The 20,363-nt window shown below is 41.9% G+C and overlaps 1 protein-coding gene across 2 annotated transcripts; it reads right to left on the bottom strand.

Moving 5' to 3' along the window:
- Window positions 1–8,992: 8,992 nt before the first annotated feature.
- Window positions 8,993–18,508, bottom strand: LOC114797285 (ETS translocation variant 5-like). 2 transcript variants are annotated; one of them, XM_028992077.1, is made up of 13 exons: window positions 18,384–18,508; window positions 16,791–16,921; window positions 16,675–16,711; window positions 16,400–16,447; window positions 16,220–16,270; window positions 14,557–14,680; window positions 13,443–13,709; window positions 12,783–13,057; window positions 11,623–11,682; window positions 11,434–11,502; window positions 11,142–11,311; window positions 10,688–10,789; window positions 8,993–10,595 (listed from the first exon to the last, which is right to left on the bottom strand). In XM_028992077.1, exons 2-13 carry the CDS (start codon window positions 16,836–16,838, stop codon window positions 10,365–10,367), a joined length of 1,482 nt encoding a protein of 493 aa, XP_028847910.1. In that variant the 5' UTR covers window positions 16,839–16,921; window positions 18,384–18,508; the 3' UTR covers window positions 8,993–10,364. The 2 variants fall into 2 exon arrangements, with proteins under 2 accessions (XP_028847910.1, XP_028847909.1); XM_028992076.1 differs by having other exon boundaries at window positions 16,621–16,711.
- Between the last annotated feature and the right edge of the window lie 1,855 nt (window positions 18,509–20,363).

Genomic DNA, 20,363 nt, shown 5'->3' on the forward strand with positions numbered 1-20,363 from the left:
CCGTGTTAGGCTGCGCGAGCCAGTCCAGGTGAGCTCCGCCGCCACGCCCACCCCCACCTTCCAGCATCCTGAGCTCCACCCACATTCCAGGGAGAGAGACTCGTGGATTTGGGTTTATAGTGGAGGGTTTGGTATTCTGAGATGTGGATTGGGTGTGACAGCTCAGACCCTGATGTGGCAAATGGGGCATCTTACACGACATTTTCCAGGTGATTTCCGCCACGCCCACCCCCACCATCCAGCAGCCTGAGCTCCGCCCACAGCCCAGGGAGAGACAGTCTGGGATTTGGGTTTATAGTAGAGGGTTTGTTCAACCTCAACTATCATCTGTCAATGGATTTTCAGAAAGCAGAAATAAATGGTAACAAGTACTAAACAGGTTTTATGGAATATTCATTTTGCTCGATATTTATCCCCATAAACCCCATGACCATGACCATTTTGGTGTAGCTTCAACATTTCAGAGATACTACTCCTCTGCATTTGACCGATTGTTTAGTAACAAGTTGAGTGCCATTGCATCCTTATTCTGTGTAGCAGATAGAAACCTGTGAGAGACTCTCTACATTTACAGGTCTGAAGCACAGAGTCCGATCCTGCGGCACAGCCTTCAAGCGTTAAAATTTTATGTTCTGAATTAAACTGAACAGTGTCACTAAAGTAATCAATAGCAATCAGAAACAATTAACCGCTGCTGTTTCACTGTTCTGTTTGCTGAGTTTCTAAAACTGATCAAGGCAATTCTTTGTGACAATCCAGCTATGCCTTGAGATTAGTTTGTGGCACCTTGGCGGCTCGGGAGTTGAAACCGGCAACCTTCCGATTAGAGGTCTGTTTGCTTACAGGCTAGGCTATCCACTGTCCCAATGAAAAAGTCATTCGTTTTCAAACCATCATACTTTTCATGCATGTGTGCAAGTTGCTCTGGAGAAGTGTTGTGGCAAAACGCTGCTGCAGGTCTCCTCTTCCATCTCTGCAGGACATTTACACCAAGAAGTGGCCCTGTAATCACAAGGTTGCCGGTTTGAATCCCGATCCGCCAAGGTGCCACTGAGCAAAGCACCGTCCCCACACACTGCTCCCCGGGCGCCTGTCATGGCTACACACTGCTCACTCAGGGTGATGGGTTAAATGCAGAGGACAAATTTCACTGTGTGCATTGTGTGCTGTGCTGCTGTGACGTGAAAATTACTTCACTTTACTTTACTTACTTACATAGTTCACACTCTGGGCTTTGCACTCCTGGATACAGCTGGTTCTGTGGTTCTGTGTCAGGATGCTCTCCACAGCACCAGCGTAGAAATTTTTTAGGATGCCTGGAGACACTGTCCAACTTCCAGTGGCCAGTATGACAGAGTATGAGAGTAGCAACACCAAGTTTAAAACACCTGCTCCCCATTTACACCTGAGACCTTGTAACACTAACGCGTCACATGGCTAAAAATGGCTAATGGTGGACCAAGGCTTTAAAAAACAACACATTATCTTAAAATGAATCCTAAAATGTATGGGTAGTCAGTGGAGTGAGGCAAAAATAAGTGAATTTTTTTTATCTTTTACAATGGGCAAATTTTACATTTGCCCGTTAAAAGACGTGCTGCAGTATTTTCTTCCCTCTGAAGTTGAACAATTAAATAACCACTGAACCCCACATATAGTGCATTACACTAAGCTTGCTGAGTGACAAAGGTGTACTGTTTCAAAAAGCTGCCAAAAAAGAATTGGTTTTAATTTGTCCAGCTATCTAAGTTGGAAAAGGTTCGCTGATCGAAGGTTTGCTTGTTTCAAAGATTTTGAATGAGGATGCTAGCAATAGCTCCTTACAAATCTACCGCTATTTCTCCTCCTTTTTCCAACTTTGATAGAAAAGTTTGGTGAAGATGCTGGATTTTAATTTGTTAGAATTTACCAGCCCAATACTGGCAGGAACTGGCAAATCCGCATCATTAGCCATCTTAGGATCCCGACACAATGGCCTCAAGTTACCAAGATTTACTCCAAGGATTGCAGGTACAAGGATTGCAGGGGTTGCGGGCCAACGACAGGCACCAGTCAGGTGCCCACAGATCCCAGTGCGTGCTGGGAAATCAAATGATGAGGCACTGCTCCATAACCATCTGTGGTGTCTGCAATTACTGTCCAGCCCATTAGGTGTTGCTATGGTTCTGTATATAGATATACTGATAGATACATGTGCTGTAAATGAGTGAAGAAGGAATAGACGAAGAAGTACAAGATTGGCACCCCAGGTGTAAGGTGGAGACTACATTTATCAGAGAGCAAATGTCCTAGAAAACTAATTTCCCAGATTCTGGAAAAAGTAACAGTCCCATGAACAGAATGTGTAATGCTCTCCAGCTTCATAAAATAACGAATGTCCCATATCCATAGCCTTTGGTGGACTATATGTCACATATTGATAGTGTTCCTATCAATATGTAGTTTTCTTCAATATGATTGTGTTATTCACCCTCTTGAGTCATCTTGTCTTTGTTTCCTTTCTTCATTAATTCTATTTATTTTTGTACTTCTTGCTTCTCCTCCTGCTGCATACTTGACCCATCTATGAATTTTTTCTTCCACATCACCTTTTCCCTGCCTAAAATTGAAAAGAAGAAACAATACTAGAATGATAGAACTTACTCATTGATTCATTATGTCATTGCTCAAGATTGTATAATCTTGACCAGTACTGGTGGTAATGATCAATATTTGTTTTTTAGTTATTGTTGCCTCCCTGTCATTTAAGTTTAGTTTTTCAGGGTTGTCGTACATTTGGTTTAACAATATTTGGGATTTTTTTTTTCAAATTTGAACATAAATTTTCACACATAGAGTCATGAAAATTTGCCTTAAGAGTAACTGAAAATCATGGAAAACCACAGCGTGGTTGAAAAAATAATGCAAAATATGAAACTATATATAAACTCTATAAGTATAACTGGTGCATATATAGCACACAGAACAACAGTAAATAAAGCAACTTTAACATCTTTGCATTAAACACAATATATATATATATATATATATATATATATATATATATATATATATTTTTATTTTATTTTATTTTTTTTTTTTTTAACATTACCATGTAGTTCATGAGCCAGCTCTTGGTTAATTCTTGCAATATTTATCGCGGTGAAGCTAGTCATGCTTCCCAGGAACACGGTGTATCAAGCCGTGCTTTAAAAAGCCGCGCACAAGTTATAGGAGGTTTACGGTATCCTTTGAAAGCATAATTCTTTTTAATTGAAACCTTGTGTTCAGCTTAGTATTTCATTGCCGGACCTTGAAAAAAAGTACTCAGGTACTACAGCAATTCAAATGTAATTCAAAGATATAATTAATTCAATGTCATGTTTTAATTTGCCTGTGTACATATGCATCAAGTCAAATAAAGAAAGTGTTTATTTCAACCTCATGATTTTCTAAAAATGACATAATGACTGAACCAAACCAATACAGGTCCACTTACTAGTTCTCATACCTTGTTTATACCTAATATGGATTTTTTTTTGCTGTGGCACTTATGAATAAAAAACCATTCATATCTATCTATCTATCTATCTATCTATCTATCTATCTATCTATCTATCTATCTATCTATCTATCTATCTATCTATCTATCTATCTATCTATCTATCTACACACACACACACACACACATATATACATACACACACACACACATTTATATATATGTGAGTAACAAGAGTATGTGTGAGAGGTGTAGATGTGTTTGGATGGTCTCAAGTGTTTTAGTAAACTGACACTTGGGCAACTGATACTGATCACATTATTAGATGCAAAAGTTTTACTGTTTAGTGTACTCTTTGTCCAGCCTCTGTAAGTAAAAGGTTATGATTGATAATGTGATCAAGAATGAGAGGTGATGAGTGTATCTGTAGTGTTTTGGTTCTGAAACTATTTCAAATAATGTAAAAATGTGGTGTTAATATTGACATATGAATAGATGAATGGTAAAAGTGCGTATTTCAAAATTAACTTATTAATAAATGCCAGAGTAAAAAATTCCATATTAAACATGTCACAACCGTGAGTTGGGGGGAATGAAGCGCAGAAACAGGACATAATAGGAACAATGATTTATTAAACACAAATAAAACGGCACGAGGGCCAAAAACAGGGGGAAAGAAGGGGGGAACATAAACAAACCCGGAGGCATGTGGCGAACTGAAAACAACTACAAACACGAGTTGCACAGTCCACATAAAATGTCTCAGTGTTGTTCTGCTGCCCAACAAGTCCTTACAATAGGGCTCCAGCCATGTACCTAACTAGCCACACCTGACCATGGAGCCCTGCTGTCAAGCAGATTTGTGCCAGGTGCGTTTCCAGCTGCACGAAATTGTGACAGAGCCCCCCCCTCCTCCACAGGCTACGTCCTCGGAGCCCAAGCATCAACATCAGTGGTGACTGCTTACTGCACCCCTGTGTGGTGCATTCTGGGCATGTGCAGCCCCTACTGCTGCATGTCCCTGGTGATAGTTTTAAAACCAAACTACTACAGGTTAACTCATTGATATGGAATTTCTTTACTCTGGCATTTATCAATAAATTAATTTTGAAATCAGCACTTTCACAATTTGTCTATTTATGTCATTTTTGATACCGCATTTCTATCTTATAAGAGCTAGTTTTAAAACCAAACCACTGAAGGTCCACTCATCAGCTGTGATAGAAATATTTTACTCTGGAATTCATTTTGAAATCAGCACTTTCAACCTTGGCATCTACATGTCAAACTTTGACACCACATTTCTACCTTATATAGTTTCAAAACCAAACTACTACAGGTACACTCGTCAGCTGTCATACTTTGTGTGTGTGTTTGTGTGTGTATGTATGTGTGTGTGTGTGTGTGACACCACAGTTGTATGTAGATGTGTGAGGAATATATGGTGTATAGCTGAGATTGAGAACATTGAAATCATGGTGTGCCACAAGACTGTCTGAGTGCAGAAGAAGGGCCACAACCAGCCATTACTGTTCTATGCAGCAAAGCACAAGGCAAAATTCAACAAGAAATCTTGCTATGTGCAAGTTTCAGATGGAACTTTTGGTGAGATTCAGTTTTTTGAATCTCCAGGCTTTTCATCTTTCTGCGCCCCATGTGTGGCAGCCTGTTATGGCAGCTCTACTCATTTCTTTCTTATTTTTTTCTGCAACTTTTTTTGTAAATTTCTCACTTGTGGTGCTAATAAGCGATAATCTTATTGTATATTATCTTGTAGCACATTTACTGTAAATAATAGTTTTACTGTGGTAGACATCTTCCCAACTCCAGAAATTGATGAAGTACTTCTGCAAAAGGTGGGACGGGATTTAATCCAAATAAAAAAAAAATCATGTTGATGTGTGGGTGTGTTCATTAGGTGGAAAAGACATAGCCTCAGGATACACTCTGTGAACAGGTCGACAAAGGTCTACTGGAAAGATGTCGGCCCTGCATTCATGTGTAGCATATTTTGACAAGTACTATCTACCTCAGCACTGCTGCTTACCCAGTACACCCATCGGAAATTGTATTGCCTGATGGCAGTGCTCTTCACCAGCCACTACTTTTGAACCCAAGCCTGAGGTGTTTATCTGGCCTCCAAATTCTCCAGATAAGAATCTGGAAAATCAACTCAAATCCATGGAGACACCATATCACAGGACATAAAGGATCTACTTCTGATTGGTTGGTGCTAGGTACCAGCATAGTTCCCAATGTTTAGTGGCTCAACGGATCAGGACTGCTGGCAGGAAATGAGCTCCTACAAAATTAGGAACTTAAACTTACTTAAACAATGCTAGTTAAAAAAAAATATGAAAATTTTAAATCACATTTGAAATCTTAAACATTTAAAATCTTACAACACTCAAAACTCTAGTATAGGGGTGTCAAACATTTATATAGATCTTTCTTTACATAGAGTTATATAGACTCTTAGTTTATATAGATCTAGAATTATGAACCGGCAATATGAAGTGCTGATAACACATTAACTACAGATCCCATAAAGCAGTGCTTCACTTGCCTTGCTGAATGTGATCTTTATACTGCAGCTGAATCTGGACAGGAGCGGTTTCTACTTCAAAGGCAAATGGGTTGTGAAGCAGCTTGAAATTCTTTTTTGTGCTTCAAAATCACCAAAGCTCAAAGTCACCAAAACTCAGTGCCTAGGGCACTTATTTTGTCAGCAAAGTGTGCAGTGCATTATGGGATCTGTAGTTTGTGAAGATCTATATAAAGCTATAGATCTATATAAAGTGATGCGGGATGTGGCCCACGGGCAGCGAGTTTGAAACATGTACAATCTACTAAACTCTTAATGATATTTGCAGCTTGTAGCATCAATGTAGCATAAAGTGCAACATTTTTGTAAGTGTTCAGAACTGCGTTTTATAAATTGTATGATTTAGAGTGTTGCCTCAGATGATGAATACTTAATCCATGAATGCTGATGAAACATTATTGGAAGCCTTCTTGGAAATCTTTCCTGGAGGTCATTTAAAATTTATTGTTGTGAGCCAGCACAGTTAATCTTGGAAAATCCGATTTTGGTGAGCCTTACATGTAAATTTGATCTTAAATGTCCTGCTCTTACAAATGCTGATTCCTGATTCCTGCCAGGTTTTTACAGTTCAATCCCCCTCCCCTTCTCAACGCCTGCTGCCATAATGACGCCTACATGATTTCTGAACTGAACACTGCACACATTTAACAGAGAAACTGGATCTTGAAGTGTCTATTACCCTTGTTTCCTTCTTCTTAGGCAACCAAGTGGGGTGGTGGTGGCTTAGCGGGTAAGGTGCCACAAGGTGCCACTGAGCATTGGCGACTTTTATGGCTGCCTTTTGTGCACCAAGGACTAAATGGACACATTTTGTTGAGTCACCGTGTGCCATGCTACAGTGTTTCACAATGACAATCACTTCACTTTCACACTCAAAAATTCTTCTCCCTTTTAGGCCGAGCCAGAGCTGCACACCGTTGTGACCTGGACTGCTGAACCTTCCCGGGTCTGCACAAAAGCCTCCATATAACACATATCAACAACTGACATATTTTATATTACATATTATTTTAAATTGTTAATCATTGATGAACAATGAACATCAAGTTTTATTCTCCCCTGCTGTAAATAAACATCTGTTTATTCAGATGGCTTAGACAGACTAACTGGCCAAGCCCTCTATCCAGATGCTCTTGATGTAAGGGCAGCACAGAGCCCCGGGGAACAACAAAGAGCCTTTAACAACATTGAGAGGCTTTCTTCTCCCTTCTGCCAATCAATATGGGTGAAGGGGGTGTGTGGCTGCAGCACAAATGCAATTTTCGCTTTTAAAGCTGATGCACTGAGCAAATTAGATCTGGAGGAAATGCTGGGCAATGTGAACTTCTATCAAATGGCTAAATCTGCTTTTTCTAATAATTCGGTGTTTAAGTGGGGGTGATTTCAGTGTCTGAAGGGCACAATATGATTCAGTGGAGTTGGTGGAGCTTTTCCCTGAATATACACTACTCACAATAAGTTAGGGATATTGCAGGAGACTTAGTGGATGTCATACACACGGTGCTTGTTTTACTTCAGGTATTTTTGGGATAGGGAGGCAATTGTATTGGCGTGATAGACACACCTCATTTTGTGTTTTCCATGTAATGGTCTCATTGTGTGCAAGTGTGCCTTATATTGGGGCCAACACCAAGAGACAACCTTTCTCAATGTGGCATCAATTTTAACATTCTGTGGGTATAAAAAGCTGGTATTGTCAGTAAGTCATTCCACGTTGATCATTCAAACAGCCATGAACACACTTAATGGATGAACAGCGTCACCTAGATATGGCACACCTTCGGGCCGGTGGCAGGTGTTGCTCATGAACTTGGTGTGTCTCAAAGTGTCATCGGTAGACTTGCATCAAGACACAGAACTACTGTCAGAGGTCATGACAGACCCAGGAGTGGAGCCCCACAAGTGACAGACCGCAATGATGACCAGAACCTAAGGACCTATGCACTGAGACATTGTTATTCAACTGCCTTACAGCTGCAGGCACGTTTACGAGATGCAAGTGGTACTAGGGTTTGAAATTTAAATTTACAGCATTTATCAGATGCCCTTATCAAGAGGGACTTACAATCAGTAGTGACAGGGACAGTCCCCCTGGAGACACTCAGGGTTAAGTGTCTTGCTCAGGGACACAATGGTAGTAAGTGGGATTTGAACCTGGGTCTTCTGGTTCATAGGCGAGTGTGTTACCCACTAGGCTACTACCATCCCAGTTTCCAGACAAACCATTCGAAGTCGACTCCACGGGTTTGGCTTGAATGTCGGACGACATTCAGTGTTGCTTCAGTGTTAGGGTTAGGGTGAGAGAGAATAAGACTCCTGTTCGTTGGCCTTAGTGCTGGGTACGTGAATTGTATGTGGGTGTTGGCCTTGGGGTTGAGCCTGGTGTTTTTTCCAAAAAGCCAATTGTTTGAAAAGTGAAGTGATTGTCATTGTGAAACACTACAACACCGCACACGATGACACAATGAAATGTGTCCTCTGCTTTTCACTCATAATCCTTGGTGAGCAGCCATGAAAGGCACCCAGGGAGCAGTGTGTGGAGATGGTGCTTTGCTCAGTGGCACGTTGGCTACTCGGGATTCAAACCGGGAACCTACTGATTACGGGGTCGCTTTCTTAACCGTTAGGCCACCACTGCCCCAGGTGATCAGTGGGTGGCCATGAAAGGTGCCCGGGGAGCAGTGTGTGGGAATGGCTAACAGAAATCTGCCATTTAGGGCTTCTTCTTATGAAAGTAGAAGAATCTGATGATATTCTTGTGAACATGATGTTTACTGCAGAGGAAGTGTGAGAACACAACAGTGCGCTTTCTGGCCACTGATTTAACCATAAACCATTATAAACCATAAACTGTGCCGAAGCACATAATTGGGAAAAAAAAAAAAAGTATTTATGAGAGACCAGAGTATGAAGCAGAAAAAAATGTGTTTATTGTACCCAGCAGAGATTACAAACTGAACAGTGTGGGGAAGAGGCGGTCCCTCTGTGGTTATCAGGAGGATAGCAAAATGTCACCTATACTTGCATTTTCTGAAGCCTGCATTTCATAGCCAAAAAAAAGCATTTGTGAAACCAGGATGTTAGTTGCACCTCCTGAACCAAGGCACAGTTAATGTAGTCAACAAGAAACAGAACGAGTTCAAGCACACCAGATGGCATCATGGGACATTGTTGTTTTGGTGGACAAGTGGCCTAAACAGTTCTATATAGCTCATACAATAAAATCAAACAAAAGCAGAGTTTTGTAAAAATATATTTATGAGTTCATCTCAGAAAAGAAAAAGATGCACAAAAACAAATTACTGTTTAAGATGAAGCATTCATTGAATGGACAGTCGCCATTTGTGTACACAATGCAAGAGAAAGTAACAGAAGTGGTCTCTTAGTCAGTCAATCTAAGAAAAAGTTGGATTGCATGCAAAATGTCAATGCTACTGCCTGCCATCCTGGTGATTTATTATAGTGGAGTAGAGCAATGAGGCATCCGTTGCCCATCACAGTGAATCTAGTCCTATTCGGAGGCATCAGTAGGCTCTAGTAAGATCCAGTTACCCCTCAGCGCAATTACTACTATGAGGAAAAGAATTATGGCAAAATGGACGACATGGGCTAACAGTCCCAGTAATTATCCTCACCCCACACAAAAGGGCAAATATGTCTTTAAAAAATCTGACTTATGCCTACTCAAAATTTCAATATTAGGAAGGTCTACATTAAGTGTTGTAAAATATGTAAGCCAGCTTTTTAAGCAATATGACCAAACAGTACCTCATTTATTTTTTTTGCTAAATAAAGCCCTTTTATTTTTTTTCTCAGATAGGCTTTAGGTTTCAAAATGTGGAACCAGAAAGGCAGAAGTGCGCTGCATTTGTCACTTAGAGTAAATCAAATGTTTCACACTTTATATCATTAAGATTGTCAGAATAGCTACACACGACCACCATCATAGCTGTCCTTTCTTTGCTCACTCTGTTCGCTACTTTCATTGGCTAATACCAGAGAAAGCAGGCGATCCCAACTCCCATCGCATAAAAGAAAACAGGCCACCCTGTCTGCTGTTCGGACATCACGGTGGAGGTTTCCATTGATTGGATGGGAAAGTTAGTTGGGCATGTGGAGTTAACCTCTAACAGGACCATAGAACACTGAATCAAAGCAAGGAAGAAAGGGTTTGTGGTGGTTGCGGGGAGGTCAAACATGACCCAGTCTGCTTTGCAGTTCAGGTTTCGGACTTCGTGGGGCAGGGAAAGTGGAGAGAAGAGGGTACTGGAATGGACATCAGTACACATTGCAATCGGGAAAGAGCATCCCAGCCATGCATTGCTCCCCTCCATCCAGCAGGAATGGCGCTCCATCATCATATTGAATCAGGGGCAAGGCGTCGTCCTCCAAACCTGCCAGGCCATCAGAGTCAGCCTTCGGGTTGGGCCTCGTGGTGTCGGAAAAGGCCATGGAGAACAGTGCCTCAGGGTCACAAACAAATTTATACACATACCGCTCACCAGCAACCTAAGAGAGACAAAGACCAGTTTCAATTTGTAGATTTCTGCATGATGCTCCGTTTCACACCCAGGGAACATCAGATGACAAGGCGTTATTACCTTCTGCATGATCCCTTTCTCATAATAGTAGCGCAAGGACCGGCTAAGCTTGTCGTAATTCATGGCTGGACGGTTTTTCTGGATTCCCCAACGTCGTGCAACCTGAAAAAAAAAAAAATAAATACATTCAGACACCTTTTTCTTCCAAAGCAAACCAGGTGCGAGTTCCAGGCTGGTGTCACTCTCTAACATAAGAATTTATTTGCATTTACATGAGCCCAAAAGACACAAGCAAGTGTAATTTCATGTTAATACAAATTTGGGTGTTTATGAAATTATATTTTGGACACACAAAAACTTAACAATATACATTATTACAATATACATTTAACTACAGTATAAAAGATGTCCAGTTCTTGCTTATTCTTTGATTGCCGAAACAATCGATTCAGGAAGAAGCACCATCTTATATACTTTACTAAACGCGAAAGATCCACAAAAAATTTAAACCCACTTCTTCTGGTTCAATAAGCTTGAACTCCATCCCTCGTCCTGTCCAAGCAATAAAGTGGCCATTAGCAGGTTCATCCAGCAAAGTGACCAGGAACTGCCAGAGCTGCAGAGAACCCCGTCGCTGGTACGGCGGGCCCTCACGGTACACAGAGGGCTCCTTCTTCATTTTCCCTGTAAGGGACAGCAGAGGGCAGATGTGGATGGATGTACATGGTCAGTGGGAAGGAGTGAAATCAATCTCTTTCTTTACAAATTCAACTAATCGAGGAGGGACATGTATGCGCCCAACTCACCTTCTAATCGTTCTGGAACAACGCAGGCGTCATCGTAGTACATCTGCAGCTCCCTATCGAAGCTGAAGCCTGGTGAGGTGAAGAGAGGAAGGGTCAGGTATATTTGCTTTCGGATTAGCAGAAAAAAACTATTGCTTTGTACAGCCTGCCTTTGTCAGCGCTATTAATATTAATAAAACAAACACTCACTTTCATGGTTTTGGTAGAAACTTGCAGCCCTTGCAAATGAGGGCTGGCAGTTAGGCACTTCTGCAAGAAGACATACAAGGTTGTGACACCACCACAATGTTTTCACTATTCAACTGAGCTAAAAAGAAATCTTTGGACTGATTGTCTAAGCACAAGATAAATATTCCAGCAGTAGACTGCAGGGGATGGATGTTGACCACAGTCACTCACTAGTGCTTACACAACCAGTAAGGACACACTAGCTGGGCTGCTAATGTCCCAGCCCACACACATCCAATGATGCAACATACGCCCACGAAAAACATGTTTTAGTGAGACAAGCAAATTACTTCATCATGGCTAGATATCAATTCATGACTGTCAAAAAATGTTTGGCCCAGTAAGGTTACGTGCATGCAATTGAAGGGACACGGAGCACCGTGGCAGTGCAAAACTTCCATGTGCTCCCACCAATCAATAGAACCACCAGCAGCTATCACAGACCATAGAGTGCACCGGTCGATCAATCTGCCAAATTCCCATACACGCTACCGCATGTGCTTTATGAAGCCAAGGGTATTTATGCTACGGGTTAAGAGGATTTTGCATTACGTCATGGAACACAAAGCTATGCAGTAGGGCACAGTGCTGAGTGTTGAGTGGGCAGAACATGAGGACATAGGAACAAACTATATTTGAAATTCTGTGTGGTTTAAAGTGTAATTAGATAAAAAAATTTAAAAAAAAAATCTGATGCGTACATTTATTTAAACATTTTATACATAAAAAAAAATGGCAGCAATTGAAAGTACTAGATAATAATATTTTTTAAAAATCTATTGATATTCACATATGATGTGAAAATGAAATATAAGTTTGGCCCTGCACTGCGAAAGAAGAGGACTGTTGTTCCATCAGAAGGTTTCATGGGAAAGCGTTTTAAGTGCCTTCTTCCTTTATTTGCTTGCGCTTGACTGTGTGGTGTGAAAGCTTTCATGCCAATGCCAGCACACACAGCACATTCCATTAAACAGTCTTTCCCCTTCAACACCCATTTGTTAAACCTTCAAGGTGGAATTGAGTGGAATCTTGATTCACAATATTTTGTCAAGTATAGCACAAACTGCAGAGCTCCAAACCAAAGTCTCACGTTTATTGGGCTGTTCTCTTCCAGATCTTACCAGAGTCAAAGCCGAAATCTCTGGGCTCCTGCTTGATTGCCATGGGACGGCAGGCTGGCTGAGGGGACACCATACTAGCGACTCCACAAGGATCCACGATCTCCTGTTTAAACCTCTGGGGGGGACCTGGTACGAGGGGTTCAGACATCTGACGATGGTATGTGGGTTTCCCATCGCGGCTTAAAGTGCTGGGGGTGTGAGGCAGGTAGGCTACTTGACCTTGAGTCTTATTTGGAGGAAAGGGCAGACAGGGCTCTGAGAGCTGTCGCTGGAATCTGGAAGACAGACAGTAGGGACGTAGGGATTTAATACAATACAGGGTAGCTCCATCTACTGGGGATTCCGTACAAGACACAAATACAGTTGCAGCTCACATCTAAGGTTCAGTTTATTCAATATTTGTAATATTAATAAAATATTATTATTTCATTATTTTCATTTGACCATCATCTTCAATCAAAACATTACCGTAAAGTCAGCAATAGCTAAAAATTCTCATTAGAAGTTCCAAGAGTAGAACCCCGTGGGTTTCAGGAAGCTTTTATCAGATGCCCTTGTGGTCTTGTGTGTTACCCACTAGGCCAATACCACCCATACATGATACACATTTTTAAGAAAAGCTATAGAACTCCATGAGCTTCTTAGCAGGACAAATATCACCTGTGTTCTGAGCTGAAAGGTCCCTCATGGTCCAAGTTTGGACACAGCATGGAAAAACGTGGGCTCTGGCAATGGGCAGGAAGTGCCCTCTGGTTGTGACTGGAACCTGGCATGGCCCGCGGCCCCATGGTTTGTGCCAGGGGAGCATTAGGGCTGTGTTTCAGCATGGGGTTCATGGCTGGAGTACTGGTGGATGCACATGGTGAGACAGGAGTTGATGGGGGAGTCAATGGCTTAAACCCAGGGGTGGGCTTCCTTTCGTAGGCACTGCCGAGACAGGCAAATAGTCTGGTCAAAGTGGTGTAACGGTTTAGGAGAGACATTTCTAAAGCATTAACAGTCCAGAAGACACACAATAAAGACAATAAGGGCGCTTTCACACCCTGCTTTGGCCAGACCAGTCGGTGAGTTTTCCTCTGGGTTTGGTCCCCTTTTACACAGGGAATAAAAAAAAAAAAAGTCTAAGCCAACCAAAATATGTCACTTCAAATCACCTGAGAACTTTCTTTCTGCATGTATTGCTGAGGGAATAGAAGTTAATAAAGGAAGCGTTCACACCAGACTAAACGAACTGCACCAAGACGGGAAACAAAGTTGAATTTAAGTCAAGCGCACATAACCTGTAGGTGTGAAAGCGCCCCGAAGGCCACAGAGGTAAATTAAAGGCTTACTGGAGTGGACATTCATAATTAGTGAAAGTGAAGTGATTGTCATTGTGATAAATTGCAGCACAGTGTGACACAATGAAATATGTCCTCTACTTTTAACCAATCACCTTGGTGAGTGGGCAGCCATGAAAGGCACCTGGGGAGCAGTGTGCGGTGGTGGTACCTACAGCTGTAACGTTTTAGGCCTGACCCCACCCAGCAGAATTCGGCTCAACCCTGACCAACCTCAGTGCTACCTTAGCAGTTTGGGATTTGAACCCACAACCCTTCAGTTACAAGTCTGCTTCCTTACCTGCTAGGCACTGAACACTGACAAGCATTAACAATTAGGATTAATCCACTTATTTTGATCAGAAAAATGCAGGTCACATCTAATCAGGGGCAAAATTTACAATCAACCCTAAACCTAGTGAATATTTTGCAGCAAGGCAGAGTACTTTGGGTACCTGAAGTCGTAAAGGCAATTCTCTCCATAGGGCACAGGACTGTAGTCCTGGCTGCAGTGGGAGAGATCTTTGGAGGGGCTCATTTCCCGTTTAATCTTGGCCGGCGGTGGTCCATGGAATATCACTGTGGAAAATTAAATAAAAGCATCTCAAATCATTAGACACGAAAAAGCACCATTTAAAAAAGTTCTTTTGTCTGAGATATTAAACACCCACCCTTCCTAAGTTGACAACTGAGAGTAGGGTGGTGGTAACACACTTACTATCATAATCCCACTTACTACCATTGTGTCCCTGAGCAAGAAACTTCAGTTGCTCCAGGGGGAGTACCTGTAACTACTGGATATATGTCACTCTGGATAAGGGCATCTGATCAATGCCATAAATGTAAATGTAAACTGACAATAAAAGTGGCCCACCCACCCATCAGTAGAATGGTGTGTTACCCACTAGGCTACTACCAAACTATGAACCAGACAACCACAAAATCACAAGTTCAAACCCCACTTACTACCATTGTGTCCATGAGCAAGACACTTAAACCTGAGTGTCTCCTGGGGGGGACTGTCTCTGTCACTACTGATTGTAAGTTGCTCTGGATAAGGGCGTCTGATAAAAGCTGTAAATGTAATCATAATAAGTAATACAATGCCATCAGCAGCACATGCAATCACAGCTCTGCCCACAGTTTTTTACTGCCCTGGTCAAGTCAATACTCATGAATCAGTGAGTAATTCAATGATTCTGAAAATCACTCCCCTATATCACCCGATCCTCCCTGCACTGTAACCATTAGCTTCTGGCTCTCTGCATCATCTCCCATTTCCGGCGCCACATAATTGGCAAGGGAGAAACCCAATCCCCGGAAATAGTGCAAAGGGAGCCAAATATATAGCACCAGAGCTGTGGCAGGGCAGCAGAGGCTAAGAAAAAAAAAGTGCAAAGGCAATACCAGAGGACCAATACATGGTGGCAGTGGTCTAGTGAGTAAGACACTCGCCTATAGACCAGAAGGCCACAAAGTCACAGGTTCAAACCCCACTTACTACCATTGTGTCCACTAAGGAAGTTAAATAAAATGCAGCTGCGTTAATAAATTAATATTTTACAGAAGTATAAATTCTAACAAGTTAATTTGTGGCAGGTAGCTGGTGCGCAAAAGCTCTGAAAGTTCAAAAAGTAAATAAGACACAAAGAGTTGTTTTTTTTTTTTTTTTTTGAGCTGGCAGGCTCCTGGATGTGAGTCGTGGGAAGAACAAGTCTTCAACTGCATGATCAGGCCAGAGCAGCAGCTCAGTGCAGGAGTGTGTGAAATCAGATTAGCCACAAAGATCATGTGATGTCTGATACCAATCAGTTCATTTAAAGGAGACATGGATGGGATGGATATTTGCAAAATAAATAAAAACACATTTGTGTGTGTGTGTTCATAAAATGGCTTCAGAACAAATAGTCACGCTATGAGAGTAAACCATTGAGAGGTATAGCTTCCATACATTTCCAATGTCTTAATGCACCATGCAATCCCTCCAACTGACTACTCCGTAATCTGACACTATTGTTGGACCCCGGCATCCAGTGTTCCCCACAGAGCCAAACGTAGACTGGAGTGTGCAATGAATAATAAATGTTTCTAGAATGTGGGGCTGTGCCGGGTACTCACAGCTCTCCGATTGAAAATCCGGAACAAACTGCTCATCATCGGGAGCCTGGGCTGTGAGGAGAGAGGGACAATGGCCATTTGGTGTCCCGTTGTAAAATCACACATATAGTGATAATATGCAAATCAGTCTTTATATTAATAGTTGCGTCCATTTCTGGAGCGCAGTGAGGCATTACTCACCTTCTGCAATCCAGATCTCCTGAAGCTGGCTTAAATCCTGAAACAGTTCTGAAGGGGAGAGCGAGGGAGATCAGTAGAAATTAACCTCACGCGGGGCAAATTGATAATAATGCTAAATTGTTAATTGTAACAGACTCTGTTAATGAATTTTGGCAGAAATTAAGATATTCATCTTATCACGTAAGAGTGCCCTTTTGTTTAAATATTCATGACACAATTACCCTCTGTGTCTTGAGCAAGTTCAGGATCCACACACTTCCTTTTCTTCTCGTTACCTGGTCTGGTGTAAGATTCCTCCGCACGAGAAGACTTCTGCGGTCAGAGAAAAGACAGAGATGAAAAACAGTAGACAGACCTTGCAGGACCGAGGCAAAATGTGATGTTTACTTACACTGACTGGGATACTAAATGGAACTTGCTGGTCGTAAAATCCATCCATGTTCTTCAGACCTTCACAGGGCTTTCCCAGTAAAGGGGAACCTATAAGTTGCGGGAGATGTTTGCACTCCGGTCCTCTTTCCTCTTTGATAAAGACAAAGTGGGAGAGAGAAGGAAAAAAAAAAAAAAAAAAAGACTGATGTGAGCCGACTGTCTTCTACGGATCCCGCATCAGACGCAGAGTTGACATGCTGAATAGTCTCTGGCCCAGAGAGCTTTCTGTTTATTGCAGCCTCCAGCGTCTGTTGCCTGTTCTAAAAGCCTGTCAGACGGGCATCACGGCATCCTACACCATACCAGTATTATAGAGGACATACTATGAGTATTTATGAGCTTTAACTTCTTTCTGAAACATTTTAAAACTACTGCAATAATATAAAATACAACCAATGTATTTCTAACATGCTTAATAAAAATAAAATAAATAAAAGAAAATCTTTGCAAAAGCGGAATTGCCAGTCCAACTGAAATATAAATATTAGCGGTTTGATGTACCTAAAAAAAAAGGAGGCCTAAAATAAGAACAGAAAGGGCTTCTGTACACTGGGTTGCCAGGTCACTTAAAAAGTTCCAGCAGAAATGTTTCTCAAGAGACTGCAATCAACCAGAATAGGGTCAGTGAAAAAAAAAAAACATATTTGCTTTCAGTTTTTTTTAATTGCGAGAATAAAAAAAATTGCACATCAGAGAGCGTACTGCTCATCAAACCCATCTACGCACATGAAGAAAACGTTTTAAAAAACGACCAGAATTAAACGAAGGAATTAATCCGCGTGAAAACTGCGATTCTGGCAACTAATTTTGCTGAAGTGAGTCAGCGCCTTTGTCCTTAATACAACGCTTGGCTATTTTACATTATTCAATTAAAATACGGAACGTGGAGTGACATACAAAAACAACATGATGTACAAGGAAAATAAAGACATTAGCGACATGTTACTGAGATGGCAGAAAACATAAGAGCTTCAGCCCCATGAAGGGGAAAACAGATACATCCTGACACAGAGGGATGGAAAAAAAAAAAAAGTCTCTCACAGGCGTTGATTAAATTGTGTATGATTTTGTGTTCAAGGAACGCAAGCGTTCAGAATGAAAAGAGTGTGAATATACATTTTCATATTTATATTACACACCCACCCACACACACACACTTCGCAGCACCATCTTCATCAAACCGTTTGAAAACCAGTGAGGAGATGCTGAACGTGAAATTATAATATGAATAATCGGGGTGTCCGTCACGACACCCCGCCCCGCCCCACGCGTCCCTGCTTCTCCTCAATGGAGTGAAAGTTGGATCCGTGCGCAGAGTGCAGCGCCAGCCTCGCCATTCATAAAAAATACCCCACGCATTTAGCCGACGTCGCATCCGCATGCAAAGCAGCAGAAAATGGTTCCCATCGGCAGAGCCTCGCGGGGAAAATGGCGCTTCTGTTCGCTGCGCGACTCTTGTGCTTGCAGGTAAAGTTAAGACGGAGCGCAGCTTCAGTGTCTCCAGCGCACCATTTTGAATGTGATGAATTACGCGCATCGCGCATAAACTCACCGAGTGTCGCCGGCAGCCTCCTTAACAATAAGACAAAACCCGCACAAAAAAAAGATAAGATCCCAGAGATATGGAAATAAGCGACGTCTCCGGCACGGATCGATAGATGCTTTCTCTCGGACTCCCACGATTTGAATGAGCCTTGTGGTAAAGGGACCTGCTGCTTTTCCCTGGGGGCACAGAACACGCACTCCCATTGGCTCACAGTCCCCGTCCGTCCACAATCTGACCAATGGTTGCGCACCAACTGATGCAATATTCAGAAGGTGAAAGCGGACCAATCGCGGAGGAGACTGGACCTATTTTTATGAATGACCGGGTTTCATTCACGATCGCGTTCAACATTTTTTCAGTCATCTCCAGAGAGCTTCTTAAAAGGCCACCAAGAAATACCGAAACAAAGAGCAGAGGCAATATTTGAAAAAAAATAACAAATAAAAATAATAAAACAGATTCCTTTACATATGTATATGAATAAAGGAATCTGTTTTATTATTGTTATTCATTAGTGAAGTAGACGTGAAATTAATATAAAGGAGTAACTGAATACGTTTTGGTTTTTAAGATGAAAATCCCTCACACTATATTTACAGTACATGCAACACAGATTTGAAATAACAATGTCATAGTGAAAGCATATTAACTTGAAGACCTTATGTCAACACTTCTGTTTTTGGTTCTATTTTGGGGCCTAGCGGGTAAGGAAACGGTCTCCTAACCGGAAGGTTGCTGGTTTGATGCCAGTCACCTTTCATGGCTGCCCACTGCTCACTAAGGATGATGGTTAAAAGCAGAGGACACATTTTGTTGTGTTACTGTGTGCTGCAGTGACAATCACTTCAATTTTTCATGAGCTGAACTAAATGATCTGAAACATTTTTATTGTCACAACACCAAGGAAGGGGAGGACCAAGTGCAGGTGCTTTAACAAAATACTGTTTATTGTAATGAAGGACAAACATATATGAATCTACTTGGGGAAAAGGCGTGAAGACCATGGAACAGCCAGAGTCCCACCTACTCTGACAAGACACAGTAAAACCTCTCACCAATCACACACACACACACACACACACACACACACACACACACACACACACACACACACACACACACAGTGAGAGACAGACAACAATACTGGACCCTGAACACTGGTACTCCTTTAAAGGAAGGGAATCAGGATGGGACAGAGCCTGCAGTACCCCATGACCAGCAATTGCGCCCAGGTAACGTTGCATATCCCCACGCACTGCTCCCCTGGCGCCTGTCATGTCTTCCCACTGCTCACCAAGGGTGATGGGTTAAAAGCAGAGGACACAATTCGTTGTGTGCATGTGTGCTGTGTTGCAGTGTATCACAATGAAAATCACTTCACTTTCACTTTCACTTAGATGCCAGGGAAGATTGTTTCATCTTCATATACAAAAGACCCATTGTGAACATTATTGTTCACAGAAGCCGAGATAATCCATCCCACACAGGCCTGGCATATAAAGTGCAGATTAGGCAGCATGAATACATGCTTTCTGTCATCTGCCCTGAACAGTGAAAACCGGGACTCATCCGTGAACATAATGCCTCCCTTACATGGCAGATGCCATCGCATATGACACTGATGAAGATGATGAGCATGAGATGAGCTTCCCTGAGTCAGTTTCTGATAGTTTGTGCAGAAATTCTTTGGTTATGTAAATTAATTGTTGCTGCAGCTGTCCGATCATGGAGGTGAATATACTGGATGTGGAGGTCCTGGGCTGGTGTGGTTACACATGATCTGTGGTTGTGAGGCCGATTGGATGTACTGCTAAATTCTCTGAAATGCCTGTGAAGATGGCTTATGGTAGAGAAATTAACATTCATTTCACAAACAGCTCTGGTAGACGTTGCTGCAGTCAGCATGCCAATTGCACACTGTGTGGCATTGTGCAGTGTGATCAAACTGCATATTGGCCTTTTCTTGTGGGCAGTCATATGCACACC

The sequence above is a fragment of the Denticeps clupeoides genome, chromosome 9 (genome assembly GCF_900700375.1).
Source record: "Denticeps clupeoides chromosome 9, fDenClu1.1, whole genome shotgun sequence".
Lineage (NCBI taxonomy): Eukaryota > Metazoa > Chordata > Actinopteri > Clupeiformes > Denticipitidae > Denticeps > Denticeps clupeoides.

What these genes read in the sequence shown, in the direction of transcription:
- LOC114797285 (XM_028992076.1), bottom strand. Translation starts at nt 16,838, where the DNA reads ATGGATGGATTTTACGACCAGCAAGTTCCATTTAGTATCCCAGTCAGT. An exon ending in GGAGATCTGGATTGCAGAAG is followed by an intron (nt 16,271 to 16,399) that starts GTGAGTAATGCC and finishes CTCTCCTCACAG; the next exon opens with CCCAGGCTCCCGATGATGAG. An exon ending in GGATTTTCAATCGGAGAGCT is followed by an intron (nt 14,681 to 16,219) that starts GTGAGTACCCGG and finishes AATTTTCCACAG; the next exon opens with TGATATTCCATGGACCACCG.